At 36.4% G+C, this 23,071-nt stretch overlaps 3 protein-coding genes across 4 annotated transcripts; 2 read left to right on the top strand and 1 right to left on the bottom strand.

Annotated features, from left to right (window-relative positions):
* Positions 1-1,209: 1,209 nt before the first annotated feature.
* On the top strand, positions 1,210-7,656 carry LOC107188053 (acyl-CoA Delta(11) desaturase; the record flags this gene model as incomplete). Its single annotated transcript, XM_015576286.1, has 5 exons — positions 1,210-1,390; positions 4,377-4,507; positions 5,407-5,612; positions 6,226-6,411; positions 7,261-7,656. Coding segments are annotated over 5 exons (1,020 nt in total), but the record flags the coding sequence as incomplete, so codon positions are not given.
* Positions 7,657-10,728: 3,072 nt separating this feature from the next.
* On the top strand, positions 10,729-16,139 carry LOC107188022 (acyl-CoA Delta(11) desaturase). The gene is made up of 6 exons (XM_015576243.1): positions 10,729-10,867; positions 11,735-11,877; positions 12,994-13,124; positions 13,441-13,646; positions 14,383-14,565; positions 15,629-16,139. The coding sequence occupies exons 2-6, from the start codon at positions 11,736-11,738 to the stop codon at positions 15,924-15,926; spliced, it is 960 nt and encodes a 319-aa protein (XP_015431729.1). The 5' UTR covers positions 10,729-10,867; position 11,735; the 3' UTR covers positions 15,927-16,139.
* A 1,203-nt stretch (positions 16,140-17,342) lies between these two features.
* Positions 17,343-22,408, bottom strand: LOC107188059 (acyl-CoA Delta(11) desaturase-like). Of its 2 annotated transcripts, XM_015576294.1 has the most exons (7): positions 22,354-22,408; positions 22,226-22,277; positions 21,636-21,856; positions 20,322-20,452; positions 19,820-20,025; positions 19,012-19,197; positions 17,343-18,075 (listed from the first exon to the last, which is right to left on the bottom strand). In XM_015576294.1, exons 3-7 carry the CDS (start codon positions 21,841-21,843, stop codon positions 17,748-17,750), a joined length of 1,059 nt encoding a protein of 352 aa, XP_015431780.1. In that variant the 5' UTR covers positions 21,844-21,856; positions 22,226-22,277; positions 22,354-22,408; the 3' UTR covers positions 17,343-17,747. The 2 variants fall into 2 exon arrangements, with proteins under 2 accessions (XP_015431780.1, XP_015431779.1); XM_015576293.1 differs by lacking the exons at positions 22,226-22,277; positions 22,354-22,408 and adding an exon at positions 22,082-22,101.
* Between the last annotated feature and the right edge of the window lie 663 nt (positions 22,409-23,071).

The following is a 23,071-nucleotide window of genomic DNA, read 5'->3' as shown; positions in this document are numbered from 1 at the left end:
GACACTCTACAAAGTTGTTCATAAAGACAAGAACAACTGTAGGTATTCCTTTCTTCCCTTAAGTATCTCATTCGGTTCAGAATAAAAAATAAAAAAAGCTCATTGCATCCGAAGAGGGTTTTAATTATATGTCTAATTATAAACAGTAGTTCGTAGAGGCTAATTTAACGCGGGAACAATAAGGATTAGCGGTAATTTTCATTCATAAATATTACAGTGAACCCATCGATAGATAAAGTTGCCTACTTCATGTACAATTATGTAATATAGATAATGTATTCTTACGAAGAAACTTCTTAGTGTGGTTTAACGTGACAAAGACATCGAACAACTAAATAATCACCACGAAAACTAGGGCATTTGTAAAAATGTTCAAAGTGATCGTAAACTTTGGAATATTGATGATTATGTAACGAAAAGAATTAAGTAGTTCAATCTTACCCGGGACTATCCACAGAAATCATTCTTTGTCGTTTATAAATGAATATTATCGTTTTTCAATGACACGACGACGGAACTTCCAAGACACGATTTAATAATTACTGGAATCGAAGATCGAATCACTAATGTAATTCACGTATTATTCTTATGACATTTTCTCGAGGGTCACCAGTAGGTGACGGCGATTCGTGCTAAAGAATATCTGAGAATAAATAACTTTATCAACGTACCACCGCGATACCACGGGTAAGCAATATCCACGATCGATAGACAGTCCTTTCTGACAATGGGTTCACGTGTGTCGTTTAATAACTACCGGCGATTCGCGGGCGTGTGATCATGCTATGTTACAGTGATCGATCGATTCACGGAAACTCGACGGAAGCAACAGGGATCGATACAATTGACTTCGCAAAGTCGAAACTCAAAGTGGCAGAGTAAGCCATTCCAAGAATAGTTTCGTTTTAATTTCGACAGAATTATGGAAAGTTATCTGTCCAGACTGTCAGGGAATTATGCGAATTCGCGTATTTTTTTTGGGTCATATGGTCCACCGTTTCTGCAACGATAAATATGATAATCGATATTTTTCATCGCAGAATCGAACTGAGCATCCCCTAAATGAAATGCAGATGCGAGGAACATTAGATCGGGAACAGTGAGATCGAGAAGAGCGAGAAAGGAAAAATGGAGCCGTGCAAGGAACGTGTTCGTTTGACAACGGAGTCGATCCAGGTAATCGAGCGAAACATGATGAATCCTAGAAACGAGCGGGTTGCGGAAACAGAAGATTTTCTAACGGTCGACGAGAGTTATCGTGGCAGCAAAACGGAGTACGTACCTGGGATCAGGTGGCCGGATCTGATCGCGCAGGTCTTCATTCACGCCGGTTGCGTTTACGGATTCTACCTGATGTTCGCGGAAGCTAAGCTGTTCACCAGTTTATGGGGTAAGTGACGAAGAAATTTTCTAAAATCTTTATATATAGATCATTGAATTCATGTTTTTAGGGGCTACAAAAGTGGACCAAAAAAGTATTTGGTGTCATTTACAAAGCTCAACATAACCTTGATATTTTAGAAAATACGAGGTAGTAAAAAATGAATACTGTATTCGTTTAATCAATCCTCCCCCGAATAGAATAAAATTAATTTCAAACATTTCTTGATAAAGTCCATGGATAACGAGTTGTTTCAGGTGACAATTTTTATTGGCTCACCCTGTATACAGTTTGGACCACGAAATGTGATCAGCTTAGATTATTCTACTGCAATCTGTTCGATCGAAAATTTTTTTATGTAATGTAACATGATTCAAGGAGACCTTTAAAATGATTGTACCAAATTTTTTGTCAACACTTTTCTTCCAGTGTCCGAGGTCACCTTCAGTTTTTTTTATAGACAAACCTATAATTTTTTATAAGAAATTATTTCTTTTCTTCTAGACCAAAGAAACATTAAGAAAATGTCTAAGTAACAACTCCGTAAACGGCTAAGAAACAACTGCTTAGTTCTATTTAGGACGTACAATAATCTTGCAAATAGTTATCTTACAAAAATTGTTGTACTTATGACAGTAGAGTAATCTAACAATAAGCTGATCACGTCTTCTGGTTCACCCTGTATGGGTACGTACTCTTCGCCACTGCGTGAGCAAGTCGCACTTACTGTTTCGTTCGCTTTTAAACTCTGAGAATTATCGTTTATTAAAAATTGAACATATTGTAGAACAGAGAACAACACAGAAAACAGAACGGAACACATCTTATTGTATGTTACTTTTTTAGTAATTTCTGGAAAAATTGAGCTATATATCTATCAACAAAAGAAAATGGCTGCCATTTATTATAATTATAACCTATTTCATCGAACGACTGATTTCCAAATAACGCTCGTTGTCTGCGGTCGAAATTACATAACACGTCTGTAACATCTCTTAACGGTCGATTTTCATGTCCGCGACGGAAGTACGAATCTTCATCGGGTGCGTCGGCGTCATAGCCGGCGTAGTTGACAAAAATTCAGAACGCGGCTACAGGAATAACTCGCGGTCACTTCCTGTACGATTATTATTAATCTATGACATCGTTCTTGGCCACGAATCCCACGAATTATGGAAATTTCGTCGTACCTGCACGAAACGACTGACCTGAATAACCGACATCTTATTATCTGCTCGTGGAAACCATCAACGAAACCATATTTAGGATTTTTTCAATGGAAACGATTGCAAATGTTCTTGTAAATGGAAATCATGGCTCACAGTCGAGAAGATCAGTGTTCGTTAATTCGGGCGTTAAGTTTCTCGTTAATAAATTTTCTTCATTCCTTTTGGGATAAATTAAAATTTCACGGGGAAAAGAAATCTGATTCGTTTGATTAAGGTTCTCCGGTGGAAACAACAGTTTTCCATAAGATAACGATGCTCTTCATCGTCAAATATTAAAAATAGTTTTCTTTCGAAGAGATATACCGTTCACAATAATTATAAAAATTTTATGAATAGCTCTGATAATTCTTCTTTCAAAATGGCGGAATGGAAGACGGTCGAAACTTTTGGTTTCAGAAGTCCAGGAGTTCACAAAATATAATTTAGTCTCAAAAGGTATCTCACAGTTTGATTATCCACCGTGTTCGTCTAATTCAGCTGCATCAAACTAACTTCCGTTACCCAAATTGGAAACGAAAACAAAGAAATGACAATCTACAATCACTTTCACATTCATGGGGCTTTGACGACTACACTTTCTTCGCCATCTTGAAAAATTGCCAGAGCTACTTCTACTAAATACTACTGTTTGTATAATTATCGTGAACAATTTAATCACTTCAGAAAGAAACTACTTTCAATATGTGCTGTTTTAACTCTGATTCGGAAACATTTGGAACGATGAATAAGAAAAAGAATCGAAAAACGATTCGTTAATGTTGGACCGGAAGTCGAGGACTCGACGTCAGTGTAATTGTCTGCAATTCTCACGCGAATAACTTCTCGTGTTGTTCTTCGAAATCTAAGAATAGCGTGTGTCACTCGACGTCTACTTCAATGACCGGAGAACCAGCTCCTGCGGTGTGAAAGATAAATGAAATTGCTAAATTATGTTTATCCGTTAGTAACCCCCTTGTGGCTCCAGATGAACTGTAAGGTCGGAAAACATTAATCGCGTCTAGTCGAGATACAAGGTAATCGAAAATAAAAATGAAAGAGTATGCAGATGCAAAATGTCTACACTGAGAATCTGATGAGAAAGTTATGTAACTGCATACGCAGACTACGATAAGATAATATATGTCATTAAAGCAATCCATTGTTACTTATCTTTTATCTTCGACCGTCAAGCATCCACACGTGATATTACATTTTATATACAACACCTAAAGGAAATGAGATATCTGCATTTAATATATGTATGCTGATTTTAATAATATAATTTGCGCAAACTTTTTTCTGAATTATACAGTACCTACCGGGCAAAATTGTCAACAGCAGGACCGCAATGATTCTTTGAAGATCAATAATTTCTTTCTAGCATTTTCTATATTAATTAACGACGGATATCGGTATTATTAAAATAATTCATATTTCAGAAAATAACGTTGATGGGAAAGGAAACTCTTCGTTAATTGATACAGAATATGCTAAAGGAATTAATGTTCAATAAATTACCACGCTCAAATTCTTATAGATTTGTCTGGTTATTTTATATTACATTGACAGTAACATTCTCTAGCAATCACGCAACCAATGCATTGTGTCGATAGATTTCGAACGAGTAATTTAAGAACAACCTCTGGTGCGTTCGAGCGTCAAGTTATATATTCAAGTTCAAAGTATAAATACATTAGATGCGTTGAAGTCACGGCTATGAGTGAAAATAACGTTTTAAAATTATTGATGCTATATATATACAAAGTACGTTTTACACTATGTTGCAGCATTCGTGACTATATACACTTCCGCATTTGGCATAACCGCCGGAGCTCATAGGTTATGGTCCCACAGGTCGTACAAAGCAAAATGGCCGCTGCGACTGCTTCTGGTCTTCCTGTTCACCATTAGCGGACAGGTGAGCCGACCTTCTTTTTGATGCTATTCATTTTTTCTCCAGATTATCAAAAATGACTAACAATCAGCAATCATACGAAAAATAACATTATTTGTTTCCAGTAATTGTTTGTTTATACTTGATTGCCTTTCCAAATAGTCCAAAGTACTTCCCTTTAATTTTTTCTTTACGGTTACTGCCTAACTAATGATAATGAAAAAAACATTGGCTCACTAGTATTGCCACCTGCGCTAAAAAGTACGAAATAAAAAAAATGTCTTTAGAAAAATATAGAGAGACGTTAGTCTTCAGAAATAGAAAATAATTTCTAGTTTTATTGTTTATACAGAAATGCAACGATATATAAGAAAACTCATTTTCTCTTACTAAATAGCACATTAAATACATTGCAACCTTTTCGGAGACGTCGAAAAATTAAAAATACGGCTGTATATATTTTCTGCAAAAAATTCTGTCATTCCTTACTGCTTCCTACTTCCTGTTACTATTGTTCGCTATGCTATATTTATTCACCGTTTACTACATTTATTATAAATTCACGATTCTAATTCATTATTATTAGACTACGGATTTTTATGCGAAATAACATTTTACAAAGTGATTCTATAAAGGCAAGAGCAAAAGTAGGAATTTCTATAGTTTCTAAAGTATTTTCTTGAGTTGAAAATAAAACAAAAATCTAGTTGCATATAATGAAAGTTTTGTCTGTTAATGTATTCCACGGAGCACTGTAGGCTTGTTAATGCATAAAATCCGCAGTCCGATTATTATAAATTTCATACCATATATTCTGCCTGTTCCTCCATTTTGTTCTGATAATTCGATACAACAAAATATCCATCATCGAATATCACAATACACACAAAAACGACATCTGACGACAATGTTTGCACGCACAGAGACACGTTTACGCGTGGGCGTTGGATCACAGAGTGCACCACAAGTACAGCGAGACCGACGCCGATCCCCATAACGCGAAAAGGGGTTTCTTTTTCGCCCACGTGGGCTGGCTGTTCACGACGCCGCATCCCGACGTTGTTTTGAAACGGCAAGCGGTCGACATGAGCGACCTGGAGGCCGATCCGATCGTCATGTGGCAGAAAAGGTAACAAAAGGAAACGCATTGTTGTCACATTTGATCGCGTATGAAAACGCAGTGGTAACTAAAATTTAATACGATTATGTGTACTGAATTGGAAACCTTATTACCTATATTAACCTCTTCAGAAACTAGAATTTATTATAGCTGAAGAAAAATAATTTTTTTTTTTCATTTTTTGTGGGTACTTGTTTGAAAAATATTAACGAATATTAATGACATTCGATTGGTGAGAAATTGTGTCTTTTCGTTTCGAGATATTTCGTAATGAATATTTATTCGTAATAATATTTATCGTATCTTTTTGGAATTCTACCGACCACAAGTGTGGGGCCAGTTCATGATTGATGAAACAGTAACTGATTATTCTGTTATGACATAATAATAGTTACGGAATCAGTATATACATAAAAATTATTTCCAATTTGTTTTAGCAGATTACTTTGATTAAATCTTTGTAGTATAGTATTTTTCTCTTTCTTTAATTATTATGCTTTAACCGGTAGTGTACGTGCCTAGGTTAATGTTTCTATTTCGATCATTTGTTAACACAATATTGCACAAATGTTGTGTAATTCACCGAAATTTTGTTTCAATCTATGTCACTTTGTATTCACAGACTCTATATTCCTCTGTTCGCCCTCCTGACCATCGGACTTCCGGTCTTTGTGCCGTGCTACTTCTGGTCCGAATCTTTGTGGATATCTTTCTGGGTGAATTTCAACTTCCGGTTCTGCGTGACCCTCAACATAGCGTTCTTTGTGAATAGCGTGGCGCACATGTGGGGCCAAAAACCATACGACAAGTAAATATAAAAAATTTCAAAGTATTATTCAATTTAACCTTTAATCAAAGACAACTCTGAATTTTTATCTCACTATCGCCATCTAGTGAAGATTTTTTGAAGCTCTAGGCGTTTGAGTGACTTCAATTGACATTAAGTGGCGCACTATTTCCATAACGGTAATGAAAGAAAACGTTTCCGTTGATTATTAAACGTCTCGCGAATTAGTCATTATCGGATTATCTACGTCTGGTACGAGTCGTCTGTAGGTAAGTGTTAACGACCGGATTAACTATCCAACGTTTCTGAACCCAGTGAATACACGGAAAGTCATTATTTAAACTATGAATGTTCATGCAAATGTAAATTTTAATGAATCAATTTACAGGAACTGGAGTCGAACCAAGATTTGTTTACTGTATTTACTATTCTGCCAGGTTCCAAAAAGAATAGAAGCTTGATTAAAATTTATCAAACTCTTAGATGTATCGAATTCTAGAAAATCGCGCGTGTCCTATACAGTAAATCATCGATGAGTGGTCGAAGGCTCCTCGACACTGACAAGGACAGATGGTCAGGTGTAACGTAGACTTTTTAATGAGGGTTTGCACAGTGATAGACCTTCGAATTCTGAAGCCAATTATATTTGTATCAGCCGCATATGGCCATTAGTTTATGAAATATTTAATGTTCAGTGCAGAGGAGCTTTCGGACACTCATCGAGGATTTACTGTATGCATAAACATCTGTAGTCTAGTCATTATAGTAGCGTGCAGCAGCCAGACAGTTAAATTATGTTCCTCTGTACCGATCGTAATGAAACGAAATATCTACCACAGTTTTGATCAATAACTCTCGATCATCTTCCAGATACATCTCACCGGTGGAGAACGTGGCGGTCTCGATCGCGGCTCTTGGCGAGGGCTGGCACAACTACCATCACGTGTTCCCGTGGGATTACAAGACAGGGGAGCTAGGGAATTACACGTACAACGTGACCACAGGTTTCATCGATGCTTTCGCGTGTATAGGATGGGCGTACGACCGGAAGTACGTGTCCCCGACGATGGTCCAACGAAGGGCGAACCGAACCGGTGACGGCAGCCATGTTTGGGGCTACGGCGACACTGACATACCTACCGAGGATCTTCAGGAATTGAATCAAATGGATCAGAAGAACAAGTAAACATCTCGTTGTTCAACGACGAGGCATCGAACGTTTTATTTTTGTTTTTGTTTTGTTTTAACAACGAGACAGAGATCTATCGCAGAGGATCCCCTTGAGTGAAATGACATTCGATTCAGGGGACGTGTTACAGTTTCGCTGTAATTGATTCGATCGATGTCGTGTTTTGTGTTTACGAAAGAATATCGAATCTTTCTTCAGTGGAATTTATCGTGGACAATACGAACGTCGAGAGTGCACGTTTAGTGATCGGAAATACAGTGTGACATTTAGCTTGCCGATGTAATTAGTGTACATCCAAAGAAACTTTTGTACGGTGATGTTCGAGGAACAGTTCGATCCCGTGAGTTAATTAATTTATGCTTGGTGGAACGACGTGCAAAGGGATCGGTATACTTACATAAGTAGACACCAGTGGTTTCTGTCGAACAAAACGGCGAGAAAGAAGAAGCGTGATCGCGGGCTTCACTGAAAGCCTGTCTTTTTTTTTTCTAACCGAGGGAATCATGGATATATTGTTTAAAAGTGTTGTAGTTTTGACTTGTTGATTTTCGAAACGCTTTTTATTTTTATAGAACAATATTTCTGCGAGAAAAATTTGCGTCCGATTCTTGTTCGGAAATGGATGTTCTATATGGAAAATGCGAGAGAATGGTAAATGGAGAACGTTTTCAAAAATGTATCCCTTAACATCCGAACATAACACTGCGATCTACATGGATTAGCCAGTTCCGAGATCCATTTAATATAGCAATAAAGTATTTACAATCGAAAACGAGAATGCATGTCATCTTGATCGTTTTGATTTTTGAATAAAACGTAGTGTCTTTAGAATCATTGCTGTCAAGACAACTTATTTTTTTACCTTTGATAAGTCGCTCGTTGCAAATTATTTATGATACCGATGAAGGATTGAGTTATTACACGTTGACGTAAGATTCACATTCCTGATCGTCTGAATACAGGCCTTCGTCGTAATAATAGGTGTACCAACGAATAATCCACTATTTTTGGCCGAAATCTGTATTCGTTTCTATAGGAATCACGGATCTATACTGTTAAATTTATATTATTATCCCGAACAGCTAAAGAATTAGTACACAGCGAAACATCGAGGGGTCATTTTTTATTTAAGATATGTCGCCTTACAGTTTTAACACAAAGAACCTAATTACTTATCGGTACACGTAATGGATAGTTATTTTTCTTTTACTCTTATCGCTCTCAGGGAAATGCATTATAAAATTAGGTCAGGGTAGCAATTGTGCAAAGCTGCAAGTCTGAAATATGTATAATTCCGACACGATATGAATTTCAGCTGGAACCTTTTTGTTCACGCGATAATGTTGCCTGTCTTCAAAATGACTCGACGTTGAAACGAAATACGATCATTCACCCTGATGTTAAAAAAAAAGGGAGGGAAAGAATGGTTCGAGTCAGAAAAATTACGGGAGGTGCGATTCCCGGTGAATCGTGAATATTTTGTTTAAAAAGATATTTAGATATTTGATTCGAATAATAAAACTTTTGGAAGATTACAAGAACGAGGCGACTAATAAGTAGTCGATTAATCATCGAAGAAAGATGCGACAGAATGAATTCGACGCCGAGCCGGAAACCCGGCGGATTCGTTAATAAATTCGTACAACGCTTTGTAACTTTGAATCTAATAAATTTGAATCTGAATCTTGACTTGGTTTCCGCTTACTTTCGAGCGTCACGCACCCTTTCCTATGATTTTCGATTCAAATACTATTACGGAAACATTTATGTATCAACAAAACATATCAGTATTTCATTTAATTCAACTTCTAGTCTACAATAGAGGAATCTTTTTGTATTAAAACAGTCTGTTTAACACATTACTCTGGGCTCAATTGTACAGCCTAAGAAATACATTGTTTCTAATATTTTGTATGGTCTATATGAAAATGATGCAAATGATAATTGAAATATTCAAATTATAATGCATAAAAGATTTATTCCGTGTGAAGTTTTTAATTTGAATCAGAATAATGAATCATGTAAATCCAATTAAAATGGCCTCCGCGTTGGGTATCGTATCTAGCTGGGGCTCCATTTGGCCCTTTATACTGTTTATCAATTTTACCAATTTAATTTGAATGATTAATATTTTAAACTACTTCAAAATACTTAAATGACAGAAAACAAAAAATAGTTTCCTTATTGTCTCCCGGAAGATACCACCATACCCATGAAAACCTAAGTTTGCATACTTCGATCTTAATTTTTAATTTTATTTCATCGTCCACGTATCTTTTTTTTCACGCTATAATTATCTCCGTAAAAAAATTCATAACCACTTAATTTTGGATAAAAACATCCTTTTTCGTAGCTAAATAAGAAATGACTAATCTTTCACTATCAACTACAGTTCAATGAGGCTCGAGTTAAAAAGTAAATATATTTAAAAAATCATTCCATTTATCTTGGATCTTAAAAAAATTGTGTAACTTATGATGGATAGTCCGCACGTTGTTTTATCAGTCCAAAAAAACGTGAGTTTTAACCTATTTATTTAAAAGTTAAGAACGGAAAATCATTTAAATTTGAATCTGTGCGTACAATTTCAGAAAAACACAATTCAAAATTTCAGTTTACCGATGGTTCAATTTTCGCCGATTTTTTACGATTGTCCACCACTGTGCACCGTCTTAACGTGAACCGCCGACATGAGAACAATGGAAACAACAATGTAAAATTCAATGAGGTTAATAGAGTTAAGTAAATTTAATGAGAAATAATGAAATTAATGAAGTTAATGAAATTTAATGAGAAGTTATGAAATTAATGAAGTTAATGAAATTCATACGAAGGCCACTGGGTCGAACGATGAGCCTTTAAAAGCGGTGCTCGTCAGCGTAGTTTTTCCCGAATCTTTCAGAAGCGTGTTTCGTGTCACGAACACAGGTGAAGTTCATCGGAAATATGGCCGTCTGAATCCCGTCCATCTTTCGATCTCACAGCTTCCTAGTCTGGAAGAATACAAGTATCCTCTTATATCGTATTCTCGCCTTGAACTAATAAACCGTGAACGAAAATCGGCCGATTCTGGGGGGAGAGGAGGTCACCGATGAACTTCGAAAAAGAAGAATACCTCAAATCTTTATTGGTTGACGTGGAAACAAAGGAAATGACGGTGTAAAATGAATGGTAATGAAATTCGTACAGGAGGCTAGAGGGGTCAATCGACGAAGCTCCGTTGCGGCGTTACTCGGCGTAGTTTTTCTCGGGACCTTCAGGAACGCGTTTCGCGTCACGATCGACCAGGTAAAGAGTTCGTCGAAGCCATGGGTGCTCGTGTGTTGATTTTTCAATCTCACCGATTCATCTTCTAGGATAATATAGTATCTCCAGTACCCTCTTGCGTTATAATTATCAGTCGCGAAGGTAAATCGGCAAATTCGGGATTAAACGTGGAACTCGTAAAGATAGAATCCCTCGAACCTTTCGTCGAAATCGAGGTGTCGTCTATTAACCCATTAACTGCATTTGTCCGCCACAGTGGACGACAATTTTATCACTTTAACGACAATATTTGGAACATTTCTTAACTATCGGCAGTACGAAACATCCTTAAATGACATCGAAACGTTCGTTATTTAGCGTGAGTAAATACATTGTTCAGATAATGGAAAACAGATGTTTTTAATGTTTGAAATATTCTTAAAATGACTACTGGTTCTTGATTTTATGAAAAAAATGTTTTGGAACAAGATACCAAGAAGATGTAGTGTGAAACGTCTTTAAATAACATACCAACATTAGAATAAACAGCGTTACCGTGACTCCTATTCCTAACGTGTCCGTTATTTATCGTTAACAAATATATTGTTCACAAAAGGAAAGTTTGAAATAGTCTTAAAATTGGTTTTCGATTTTATGAGAAAAGAAAAGATTTTTGTACACGATACCAAAACGATGCAGTGAGTGGGTTAAATGAATTATTGGTCTAAGTGGTTCCTTATAAAGGATCTCTGACTACCACTGAGGGTAGCATTCGAATGAAATACGAGATAACGAGCCGAAAGATCACGATAACGATCACCATACGCTTCTTCGTCCCGTTTCGTTTCTACTACTTCCGATTCCTAATAAGGTCTGCGAACTCTGATTTTTTTCTCTCGGGTGGACCAGGATGTCGGACGAGAAGCAGAAACCGGTGAAGAAACAGGACATAAAATGGGCGGCGGTGCTTTGGTACATTCACTTGCACGTCCTCGGTGTATACGCCATCTGGCTGATGATCACTTCCGCTAAGTGGATGACCGTGCTCTTTAGTAAGATACTTTGCGAAACTTTTGGTATACCGTTTCATTAAGATCGACAAAACCTTATCCACCATCCGTTTTTGTCACTTTAAAATCGTTTGATGTAAATATTTTTTTTTTTAAGAATGTGAAGATTAATTCGAACTGTCGTAGCATCAAATTTAGAGCTGCGATTTGGGGAACCTTTCTGTATCGACGGGTTTTGATTTCACATGTTCCCTGAATCTCAATTAGAAGTTGTAGAGAATCACTATTCGCAATATTTTCCATGGATTACCAGAAATGATTGAGTACGGTGCAATTCGGGCAAATGTGATTCTATAGAGGGGGAGGGGTAAATATTCTATATCAAATTTACTCGTTATAATCTTTAGAAAAAAATAGGATTACGTTCCATCTATCGACTATTTTCAGACTGTTCTAGAAAAAAATTCGTGCACTAATAGAACTTTGTCGTTCAAGCATTTAGTTGGTTATTATACACTTTTTACAATTTAACCATTTCACTAGCATTGGAACATATGTTCTTCAGTGAAAAGTGAAAAAATTCCGGTGAGAAATTTCATAGGTGGAACAGCTAAACATTCCGTTCCACTGGTACCGTGATTTCTTCTGCAACGTTAACCCTCTAGCAATAAAGTTCGGGTCGTATCCGACCCAAGTTATAGTTCTTGTATCGTCCTCACTCTATTATTTATTATTTTTTTTATTCTCCTTTGAAAATATATTTTATTATTCAGTAAGAACTCTTTTTCAATATTTTTAGACGAGTAAAAAAATTATTGTCTTAAATTTCTATTTTCGTTTACTTATGTAATAAGGAACAATAAATGATTTATATGTAGTCTATAATAATGTAAGCATTAAACGTTTACTGAATAATAAAAAATATTTTCAAAGGAGAATAAAAAAAAATAATAAACAATAGAGTAAAGACGATATAAGAACTATAACTTGGGTCGGATACGACCCCATCTTACCGAGTACGACCTTAAAACCCACCTTACCATTCGAGGGTTAAATATCTTTATTCATTTATAGTTTACAAAATTTTTAAAAGGGCCCTAGGTTCTGTCTAAGTCGACTTTTCGGAAGTAACAGGCAATGATTTCATGAAATTTTCAGCCTTATTCATAACGTCCATCGGTTGTCTCGGCGTGACAGCTGGTGCCCACAGATTATGGGCTCACAGGAGTTACGAAGCATCCGGACTGCTCAGATTGTTCCTGACGTTGGCTCACACCCTCGCCGGAGTGGTAAGTATGCCAAGTTCACTGTGTCGATCGAACATTTGGATCTTATTATGTACTTACTTCATTTTCTTTATGTACAATTACACATTTTATGTTTCAAAAATTACACACACAACAACACATGAAAGTTTTGATAATAGAGATAGTTTACTCGAAGGGGGTACTATGCTAATAAAAAAAAATTTCTAATAGAGGGCGATGAACCAAAAAAACTTGAGAAACTATGGTTCGGACGGAAATGATTTAATATGATATAATAATGATACAGTTAGCTGTGTGGATCTTTTTTCTAAAAGATTTTCCCTTTCAATGTTTGCAGGGACCGATATACGACTGGGTGCTGTACCACCGGCTTCATCACAAGTATTACGGGACCGACAAAGACCCGTACAACCACACGAAAGGATTCCTTTACAGTCATTACATGGGAAACTTCCAGTCGCCGAAGGTCGACTACGAGCAAGCGAAGATTGACATCGACATGCGTGACATCGAGAACGACGGATACGTTTGGGCGCAGAAGAAGTAAGATCTGGTAACATGTTCAAGGGCGAACATGTTACCAGAATATTTTTATCATCATGGTGTAGTAATAATGGATTCCAAGATCAATCCAATGACCTATAACAGTTTAAACCTTCACATCACCTTAAGTACGAAAAATCCATTATAATTTATTATTATTATCTCTAGATCAAGTACGAAAAATCATTATCATCTACAAAAATGTATCAAAGTTGATAGGCATCGCATTGAGCATTTGTTAGAATGAACTTTCGGCACTAACCCCTGTATCGTAGTTACTTTATTATTATTCAATTTATTATTTCAATCTACTCCCACATACATGTGTGAATTTTTCATACTCAAGGTCACATAAAGATCATACTTTTATAAGTCATTGGATTGGTCTTAATTTCAACTACTACACCACGATGATAATTTAAAAAAAAAACATCGTTGACCTTGAAATGTCGAAAACTACGACCGTGAGAATAATTGTTTTCCTCTAGCAGTAGTTGTCCCTTCCGATCAAATATTATCCTCTTACATTTCTTTCTATCATCGAAAACAAGTAAGATAATTATGGTGGACTACCTATTGGTACACCCAATATCTTCGTGCACATTAGAAACAGATATTTAGGGTAACAAACCGAGAAGAATTCTGGAATCGTTTGAGAATCCATGTTCCATGTTTATTTGCAGTTATTTTATCACCTCAGGAGAATTTCTCACCGCTTCCCACGTTATAATTTCAGACTGTACTGGCTGATATTCGGTATATTTGGGTTACTGTTACCGCTGAACGCGCCATTGGAGTACTGGGACGAGACGATGGGTCTCACTGTGATGATCACCGGTATCCTACGGTTCGCCATTACGGTGAACGTCTCCTGGCTGGTGAACAGCGCGTATCACATCTGGAACGTCCATGGGAATAAGTTAATATCCATTTTCGATACTCTACGTTTATTGTACACGTTATTCCTGAAAATGCCGAAGAGCCACGGCACTGTGGTCATCGACAGCGACGGGGTGCACGCGAAATAAACAATAAAAGCCGCCATTTCACGCTGATTCTGTAGAATTTCTGTAACACTCGGATGAAAACACAGACATTATGAATTTCGCTATAAACAACGCAGATTATGGTGAATTTTATGGATATAGACAGACTTGGAAAAGCTCTTCGATCACGTCGAAAAATCAATTACTTCGATATATTTCCTGAAGACGATTCCTCCCGTCCATTACAATTGTGTGTGTGTGTGTGTGTGTGTGTGTGTGTACTCGACACTGTTCATTGACTACCATGCAAACGCGAATTTGACTGTAAGATTACTGATCGTGTATCGATACATTCTTTCCTTGTTCGCCTCGATGTTCTCTGTATGTTCTCGAAACATTTCGAAAGAAACTCATTTGTAATTCAACGCGTTCGTTAATTTAAATTTCTGATGGTATCACCTTACCGTTTGAACCGTTTCCATTCGGAAGTCGACAGAGGGCAGCAGCTGTTTGTCTAACGGAAAATCGAGATCGGTTAATGATCGAATAGAGAGACCGAATTACAGTGAATCCTCGAGGAGTGTTCGAAGGCTCTACTGCACTGACAAAGAGAAGTCCCAAGATGTAACGTTGACTTTTTAATGAAATTTTGCACTGCGATGGAGCTTGGAATTCTGAAACCATTGATATTTGTTTGTTTTTTTTAGGCGACTTCGAACACTCATCGATGATTTACTGTATAGGAGAAAATTGGTGAAACCGTAGAAAAACTACCTACCTAGTTGTTCGAAATGTCGAGTTTTACAACGTATCTAAAAATTATCGAAATCGTAGTAACTTTTTTACAGTTTGACCGAAAATTATTTATTATTATTGCCGAAGGTAAGTTAAATGTTTCGCGCACACGCGTTTCACACACCTTTGATTTCCATACGTGACAGTACCAGGAGTAAAAATATTGTATTAATTGTTAATCGACTTGCCTGTTCGTTTCAGGATTCCACCAGACAGCATCAGCGTTTTCTTAGTCAGGAAGTCCAAGTCGCTAGCTTACCATTATATGATCCTGAAGAGCGGCGAATTCGGCACGTACGACTCTGGTTGCAGCACGTTCTTCATAAAGATGTGGTACGAGCTCGGGCTGGTCAACAATCTGATCACAACGACCTCCAACGACATCAGAGATGTCCTTCATCAAGTGGCGAGGAAAAAGATCACCATGGACGGAGCGTTGAACAAGCTCAAAGAGATGTCCGAGTACAACATGAAAAAGAACCGACTAGTGGTCCAATAATCGATCCATTACCGCCATCGTGTAGATTCGTTGAGAAGCTCGGAAATTTCAGCTTTCACGTCCATTAACCCCTTGCCTTATAACAACGAGACAGACACGTGATGATAATTTTAAAGTGGATTTAATGAACATGTATACTATTCAATTTCTTTGAATCGAAATGAAATTCTGTTTCATTGTTATTAATATTTAAGATTTAGAGTAAATGTTACACTTGCCCTAAAGATAAAATTCCTTTTGTATCTGAGAAATTATTAACGATAAAGTAATGCTTGGAAGTACAATCGTCAAGAAAATTGTAAGGCAAGGGGTTAATTACACCCATTTCGCATAGAACATTTTCCAAACGGTTATGAAGAGCCTTTGATGATCATCGAAGCCTATCATTCATCGACGCAACCACTCTGGAAAGGAATTTAACCATCGAGGTTAAATTGAATTGTTTAATGTAAATCCTTTTGTATGTTACGCTTGAGAAAACAATAAAAACTTCCGTACATGTTTAACGTGTAGTTTGCGAATGAGATGATACATGAATGACAAATTACAGAAATAATTTTGTTCGATAACTACCTGCTTTGGATACCCATCGATGCAGTATCCTTATGTCCTATTGAGCAAAGTAAAATATTAATCGATGATTACTAATTTTTAATCAACCTGGAGAATCAGTAAAATTACAAACTCTACCGATGATCCTGATGATTGTAAATTTCTTCTAAATAAAACTTAATAAATAAAAACGGATTCACACGTTTCTCTTGAAGTAATGTTATAGTCCACGAAAGAACAAAATCACATTTTTGTCTGAAGGTCAGTTGAAGGTCAACATTCTTACATCGTTGAATTTATTCTTTCATGGTCTATAACACTGTGACAACAGAAATATGTGAACCTATCAAAAGAAACATCGATAACTTTGATACCTTTACAAATTGGCTTCGATAAAAAGTGAATTTCCTGTCAGCGCATTGCACCCATAAAACAGTGCACTCTGAGTCGAAACATACTTTTATAACTATCCAAGTAGATATTTAGGTGTTCGACTTCTGGTGGACCACCCTGTACAGCAAAGTAATGAAGTTTGTTAGAAAAGCAGAAACGAAAATGTTACATAACACGATGTTATATAATTCGATGGTATTAAGTGGTTAGTATCATGTTTTTTTTTTTCACTTTTTTATCCACAATGTTTTCAAGCTAATCGATGTTTTTTTACAAAACATATGGAGATATGTACTATGATACGACCTAATTAAATTCGTAGATATTTGAAAAAACAATATCGGTGACCTCGAAAACTTTGAGGAGAAAAGACATTTGAAAAAAACAACACCCGCAGAAAACTGCCCACTAAAATTACGTATAAAATATTTTCTGCATTTTCACAATTAAAGAAAGTATTCGTTTATCGAGTTTCGTCACTTTTTATTGATCAAACGCGGTAATTACAATTTAACAAAATAGTAGTTTCTCTTAAATAAGTAGACACTCGGCAACAAATTATTTAATCCCATGAATTGTTTAAAGGTCAATATGACGATCTTAGATATTGCTGCATTTCATCGTCTATTATTCTTAGTTTTATTTTCTTTTAGTTATTATTTAATATTATTTTATACCGAGTTAAATGCATTTTATTTCTATGTTACACTTCACATCTTGATTGACGAAACCCCTTCGAATCTCACATAAGTGTTATCCCAAAATGTTTTGATTGATTCTCAGATATCTCGATCCGTCCCATGTCCATTGAAATATACAAAGAATTGGTCGGCGTTGATCGAACGAGTGAATGGATCGTGGCTAGTTCGCGGCACATTACTGGCGATCCTTGTTCTGACTATGCATCACCACCGTTTGATCCCTGTCTTCCTGCGTCTGATCCTTGTCGCCCCAACCCCAAACGTCGTGGCTACCGTCGCCGGTTCTCTGCACTCGTTTCTGTACAGAGTGTTTTGGGACCACTTTCAGATCGTAAGCCAGACCGAGCATCGCGCAAAGATCGATGAAACCGGTCGTTATGTTGTACTTGTAATCGCCCAATTCGGCCGCTTTGTAGTCCCACGGGAACACATGGTGATAGTTGTGCCATCCCTCGCCTGCTGCCAGCATGGACACCATCTTGTTCTCGGAGGGATTGATATTTCTGTAATTAATGAAACGGTGTTCGTTGAACGTCACAGATGGACTAGGATTCATATTGCTGAAGGTTTCAACGTGTACGGTATGTCACCATTCTTAGGCTACGGTTATAGTGGATGCGTATTTGAACGACTAGTTTGTCATTCGTATACGGGTAGTGACGGGTAATGCAGGTCGAACTGGAGCTACGAAAAACGATAGCTCCGGTAAACCTGAACCAACGGAGGTTGTAAGTCTCCGACAAGAATTTGTAGAATAACGTAAACTACACGTGTCCCTACTATTATATTAACTATAAAAACCACTACTAATACTAAATTAATTGAACAAAAACAAAGACTTCTCTTTTGCAAGACAAAATTAATTACATACATAATACCAAGTTGAATAGGAAAAACGACTATGTACATCAGTATGAAAAATAACTATATTAATATAACCGTCAATGTAAGGAATAATATAAAGTAAATAATGAAATGGTTAATAAGGTAAATTAATTAGTATATTTATAAGTAATATTAATGATTTATGTACAGTACAGTTCGCATGGATAAAAAAGTGATCGCATTCTCTGTGAGTGAGGGGTAAACTTTAGTTATAATTACAAGGTTTTCAATATTTATTGAATACCTCAATAAATATTGAATCCTACTTTCAATATTTATTCAATAATAATCGCAAGGATTCTTATCTTCAACAGAGAAACTATGTAGTCAATGGAGACAGTCTTGACTGATACTGTTTTTAATACAATTTCGAAATATAATTCTATAAAAAATCATCCTTCTTCCGATAATACCACGATTTTATCGCCACCATCTATAGGACACTATCCACAAGGAACAGAATGGAAAAAAAGGAGGTAGGAAAGGCAGAACGTGAAGGTAAAGATGACGAAGGAAAACCGTTTTTCTTTGTTCATAGAAAATGATACACCAACCTGTCGTACGGTCTATTCCCAATGAGATGCGCCACGGAGTTGATCAGCCACGTACAATTCACCGTGATAATGTAGCGCAGGAGACCAGAGACGAAGAACGCGTTCGTCCATGACTCACCCCAGTACGCAACCGGCACAACAGTCGGCATGATGAAACACAGGAGGGGCATCAAAATTCTGTAGTACCTGTGAATGCATCGCACGCAGACGTTTTTTTTTTTAAGGAAAAGTGGAGATTCTTCCGGCGTCATTTTACCCAAAGTAAATAAAAAACAAATGCAGAATTTATGTAACGAGTGTTACCATAACAGGAAAACAAATAATTCTATGTACAAACATCTTCAAATGTGAAGGTTTAATTGATGAAATATTACGGGCTTAACGGTAAATTTAATTGCTTTCGAAAAGAACTGCATTCTATATTTTGGAATCACTTTTCTGCAATCGTCACGAGTCGTCTTATACAGGGTTTAACAAAAATGTTCCAGGACCCTGAAATGGGACATTCGTGAGGCGATCTATTTTTATGAAATAGAAAACTCGTTGGATCCGATGAAAGTTTTGTTTTTTATTGTATTTCACAGAGCCTTATAGGCTATAATCATTTGCCAGTTGTACTACGATCAGAAAGTGAAGAAATTAGTTAATTTATGAATTTATAAATTTTCAAAAGTTTCTCAGGTTCATCGACCGATCGAAACAGATATGCGTTTATCATCGGTAGTTCTAGTATTAAACAGCCGTGTGCGGTTTACGAGCCACAGTTTGGCCGCCGTGGTTATAAAGAGAACGATCGAACAAGACCTACCTTTTCTGGAACGTAAGTATGGAATTGTTTTTCAGATCGCTTATGTCGATCCCCTTCCCTTTCTCAATTAGGTCCGGATGTTTTCGGCACAACAACCAGCCAATGTGCGAGAAAAAGAATCCCCTCTTCGCGTTATGAGGATCCGCGTTCGTCTCGCTGTATTTATGGTGAACTCTGTGATCCCTGGCCCAGTCCATCGCTGCATCCTGCCGAAATATAAAATGAACGAACGAATAATGTCGAGTCGATTCACGGTAGATAAATAGTGTTTATTCTCAAGAATTCTTCCCGGAGAATTTCTCGAAAAACAGTGTTGCTTTTGATTGCTAATTTCTCGATTGTGTAATTTCTCGAGAATTTTTACGGGATATATCCTATAAAATTTGTAAAGTGTAAACTAGCAGATTAGAGAAACTTTTGATTATATACATCAACAGTGTCGGTGTTACAAAATAATCAGATAGGAAATTACGCCAGAATAATAATTTTAACTTTTACTTACTTCGTAAGCTATGGTGTTCAGAATCATCAGGAGTAGTTGTAGCGGCCACGTTGCCTTGTACGATCTGTGTGACCATAATCTGTGTGCGCCGGCGGTGATTCCCAGAAAACTTCCTATGTATAGAAAGAACGCTGCGAACCAACAAAGTAAAACAAAAAATTATGAACAACGTATTCGACAGTGTTTTTCAACTTTTTCGCTAGATCAAATTATTATCGAACGTGACAGATCGGTGACATATATTTTTGTATAGTGTAAATTCTGTATTTATCAAAGTGTTTTGAAACGAAGCTTCAGATCATGCATGAACACTTCTCATAATACCGCTTTAAATCATCGGTGTTATTTCAGGTAACAGTAGCAATGCGATTCGAGTTTATTTGATTAAGCAGGCAGGATATTATACATATATGCGTGAAACCATAAGGTAGGTAGACATCGTCGCTACAGTTCTTAACTGTTCCAAAACTATTTAAAAACAAAATTAATTAATCAACCCACGTGCGTCTTATTGGTCCAAAGAATATAAATTCACCATAACATAAAGAAAACTCAACCTAGAAAACAACAAATATTTATTTTCTTAAAGGTTGTATCTCCAAATATTAACAACAATTAAAAATTTATATTGATAATAAGATAAAACTTTATTACATATTGTAATAAATAGCTAATCAGTAGATGATACTATAGTGTGTTTGATTATTTCACTATTTCCCTGCTTCTATAATATTAAACTTCGTAAACTTTAAACTCGGTTTTCTCGGTTTAGAAGCTAGTGGAGATAGGTTTTAAATGCGTTTTCTTTGGAACAAGGTTTTTCAAGTCTGGCGAATGCACATATCAGATACTACTGAGTCGATCGAATCACACTTTCGCGTACATATGCACAACATAATTGGCTACAGTTGGAACCACAGACGAGTTTTTATCTTACAAAAAATTAATTTTACAGAACAAAATCAGCTAAATATTTAGTAAAAATATAACTAATATAAATCTTTGAACTGTACTTATTAAGTTTTCATTACGGTCTCAGATAAAAAAGTCATAAAAAGCGACCTTTACTAGTGGAGATTAAGAATTAGAGCGATAATTTGCCACACGATTTCCCGGCTGTTCGATCTACTAACGATCACATCGATCTAGTTTACTTGTAATTTTCGTAAATATAAATCGTATGAGCGTAACATCCGTAATCCAAGTGATACGATGTAATATTTGCTAGCTCCCTGCGAATATTCTTCCTTCGTTTCGTACGTATTGATGGATGAAGCGAGAGGCTCTAAGAGTTGCAAGATTTATCACATTTACCGAAAATGGTCGTCAATAGTTTGGCGGACGTCAAGACGAGATACAATCCGTAAAGGGCGCCTAAATGAAAGAACGTGAAGTTTATTACGTTCCTCCAGACGATGCGTATCTCGTATTTCGTCTTTGACGGTTGAGCCGGTGCGGACTCCTCGAGTGTGTCCTCTTCGAATAGCACTCCGGTCTGGGTACTTGTAACGTTTGGCGCCATTTTTTCTATGCTTCTGCGAACAAACGTCAACTATTGCTAAACGAACAGCGAACGAAAATAGAAAATGGTTTGAAAATTTCAAGAACATCGAAATCACGTCGACCTATTACCACAAGGTAATAATAAAATATAATATATAAAATATAAAAATAAAATTCATGGTCTGAACAGTTATCATATCAGTTGAAATGAAAGCCTATAATAATGAAAAAAAAAATAGGCTTGGATAATAAAATACTTCAGACTTTTCATCATCATCTTCATTTTCTACCCCCTCAAAAAAATCTTAGATTGATCTCCTTCTTCATCATCGACATTTTCATTTTTCCGTTCATAATAAAATACATTTATTTAAGTTTTTGATGTTAAGTATAATCTTTACAATTCAGTTTCCGACAAGCTCGCTAATCGTCGAGGTTCCGATTTCCCTGCACCTGAAAACACGATGAAAATTCACTGGATAAGCAGAAACGGCGAAAACAGATGAACACTTGAAGCAAAAGTACTCACTGGTGACTTGTTCCTCGCAAGCATTCGACACAAATGTTCGAAACTTGATCAGTGCCAGCTTCTTACATAAACTGATTTTACTAGACACTTCTGTACCTTTTTTGCGCGAATTCACGTAACGACTCGTTCATGCAAATTGTCCCCCACAAGCGTTCGAAAAATGATTGTGTGAGTTTTTACTGTAAAATAATTTTATGAAGCATGTTTTTCTGCGCGAACTCGCAGATGACATTTCGACCAAGCGTATTCATGTTTATTTCGTGTGATTATTAATGTGTAACCAAACACCTGAACATTTGAGTACATTTATGCAAGTAATTTGTAAAACAAATATACGATTTGCTAGGTTGCAGGTAACAGGTGAAAACAACATAATTTCGGTTTAAAAATTTTATTCAAGCAATCGTCTGTTTTGATATACAAAATAAAAACTCATGCGTCGACATTTTCTGGCAATAGATAGTTTCATTTACTGGAATAATATGTTCTGCGTACATTCGTTTTGCAAATGACTGGCGTAAATTTACTCAAATATTTGGGTATTTAGATATACATATAATAATCATATGAATTAAAATATACGTGTACCAGTTTACTTTGATAAACGTGTATCTCTGTGTTAAAAATTGCACGAATTAAAGCACGAATATATTAATTACACGTGCGCACGTGTTTCTAGGTACACGTGAAATAGATATTTCTAGTCGTAAAAGACACG

The sequence above is a fragment of the Dufourea novaeangliae genome, unplaced genomic scaffold, assembly GCF_001272555.1.
Source record: "Dufourea novaeangliae isolate 0120121106 unplaced genomic scaffold, ASM127255v1 scaffold109, whole genome shotgun sequence".
NCBI lineage: Eukaryota > Metazoa > Arthropoda > Insecta > Hymenoptera > Halictidae > Dufourea > Dufourea novaeangliae.
Note: the sequence above shows the minus strand (reverse complement) of the source record. Positions and strands in the feature narration are given on the sequence as shown.

Coding starts and splice junctions, on each gene's coding strand:
- LOC107188022 (XM_015576243.1), top strand. CDS start 11,736: ATGTCGGACGAGAAGCAGAAACCGGTGAAGAAACAGGACATAAAATGG. Junction 13,125..13,440: donor CTCACACCCTCGCCGGAGTG/GTAAGTATGCCA, acceptor CAATGTTTGCAG/GGACCGATATACGACTGGGT. Junction 14,566..15,628: donor TGGAACGTCCATGGGAATAA/GTTAATATCCAT, acceptor TGTTCGTTTCAG/GATTCCACCAGACAGCATCA.
- LOC107188059 (XM_015576293.1), bottom strand. CDS start 22,101: ATGATGATGAAAAGTCTGAA. Junction 21,857..22,081: donor ATGATGATGAAAAGTCTGAA/GTATTTTATTAT, acceptor GTTTGTTCGCAG/AAGCATAGAAAAAATGGCGC. Junction 18,076..19,011: donor GGGAATAGACCGTACGACAG/GTTGGTGTATCA, acceptor CATTAATTACAG/AAATATCAATCCCTCCGAGA.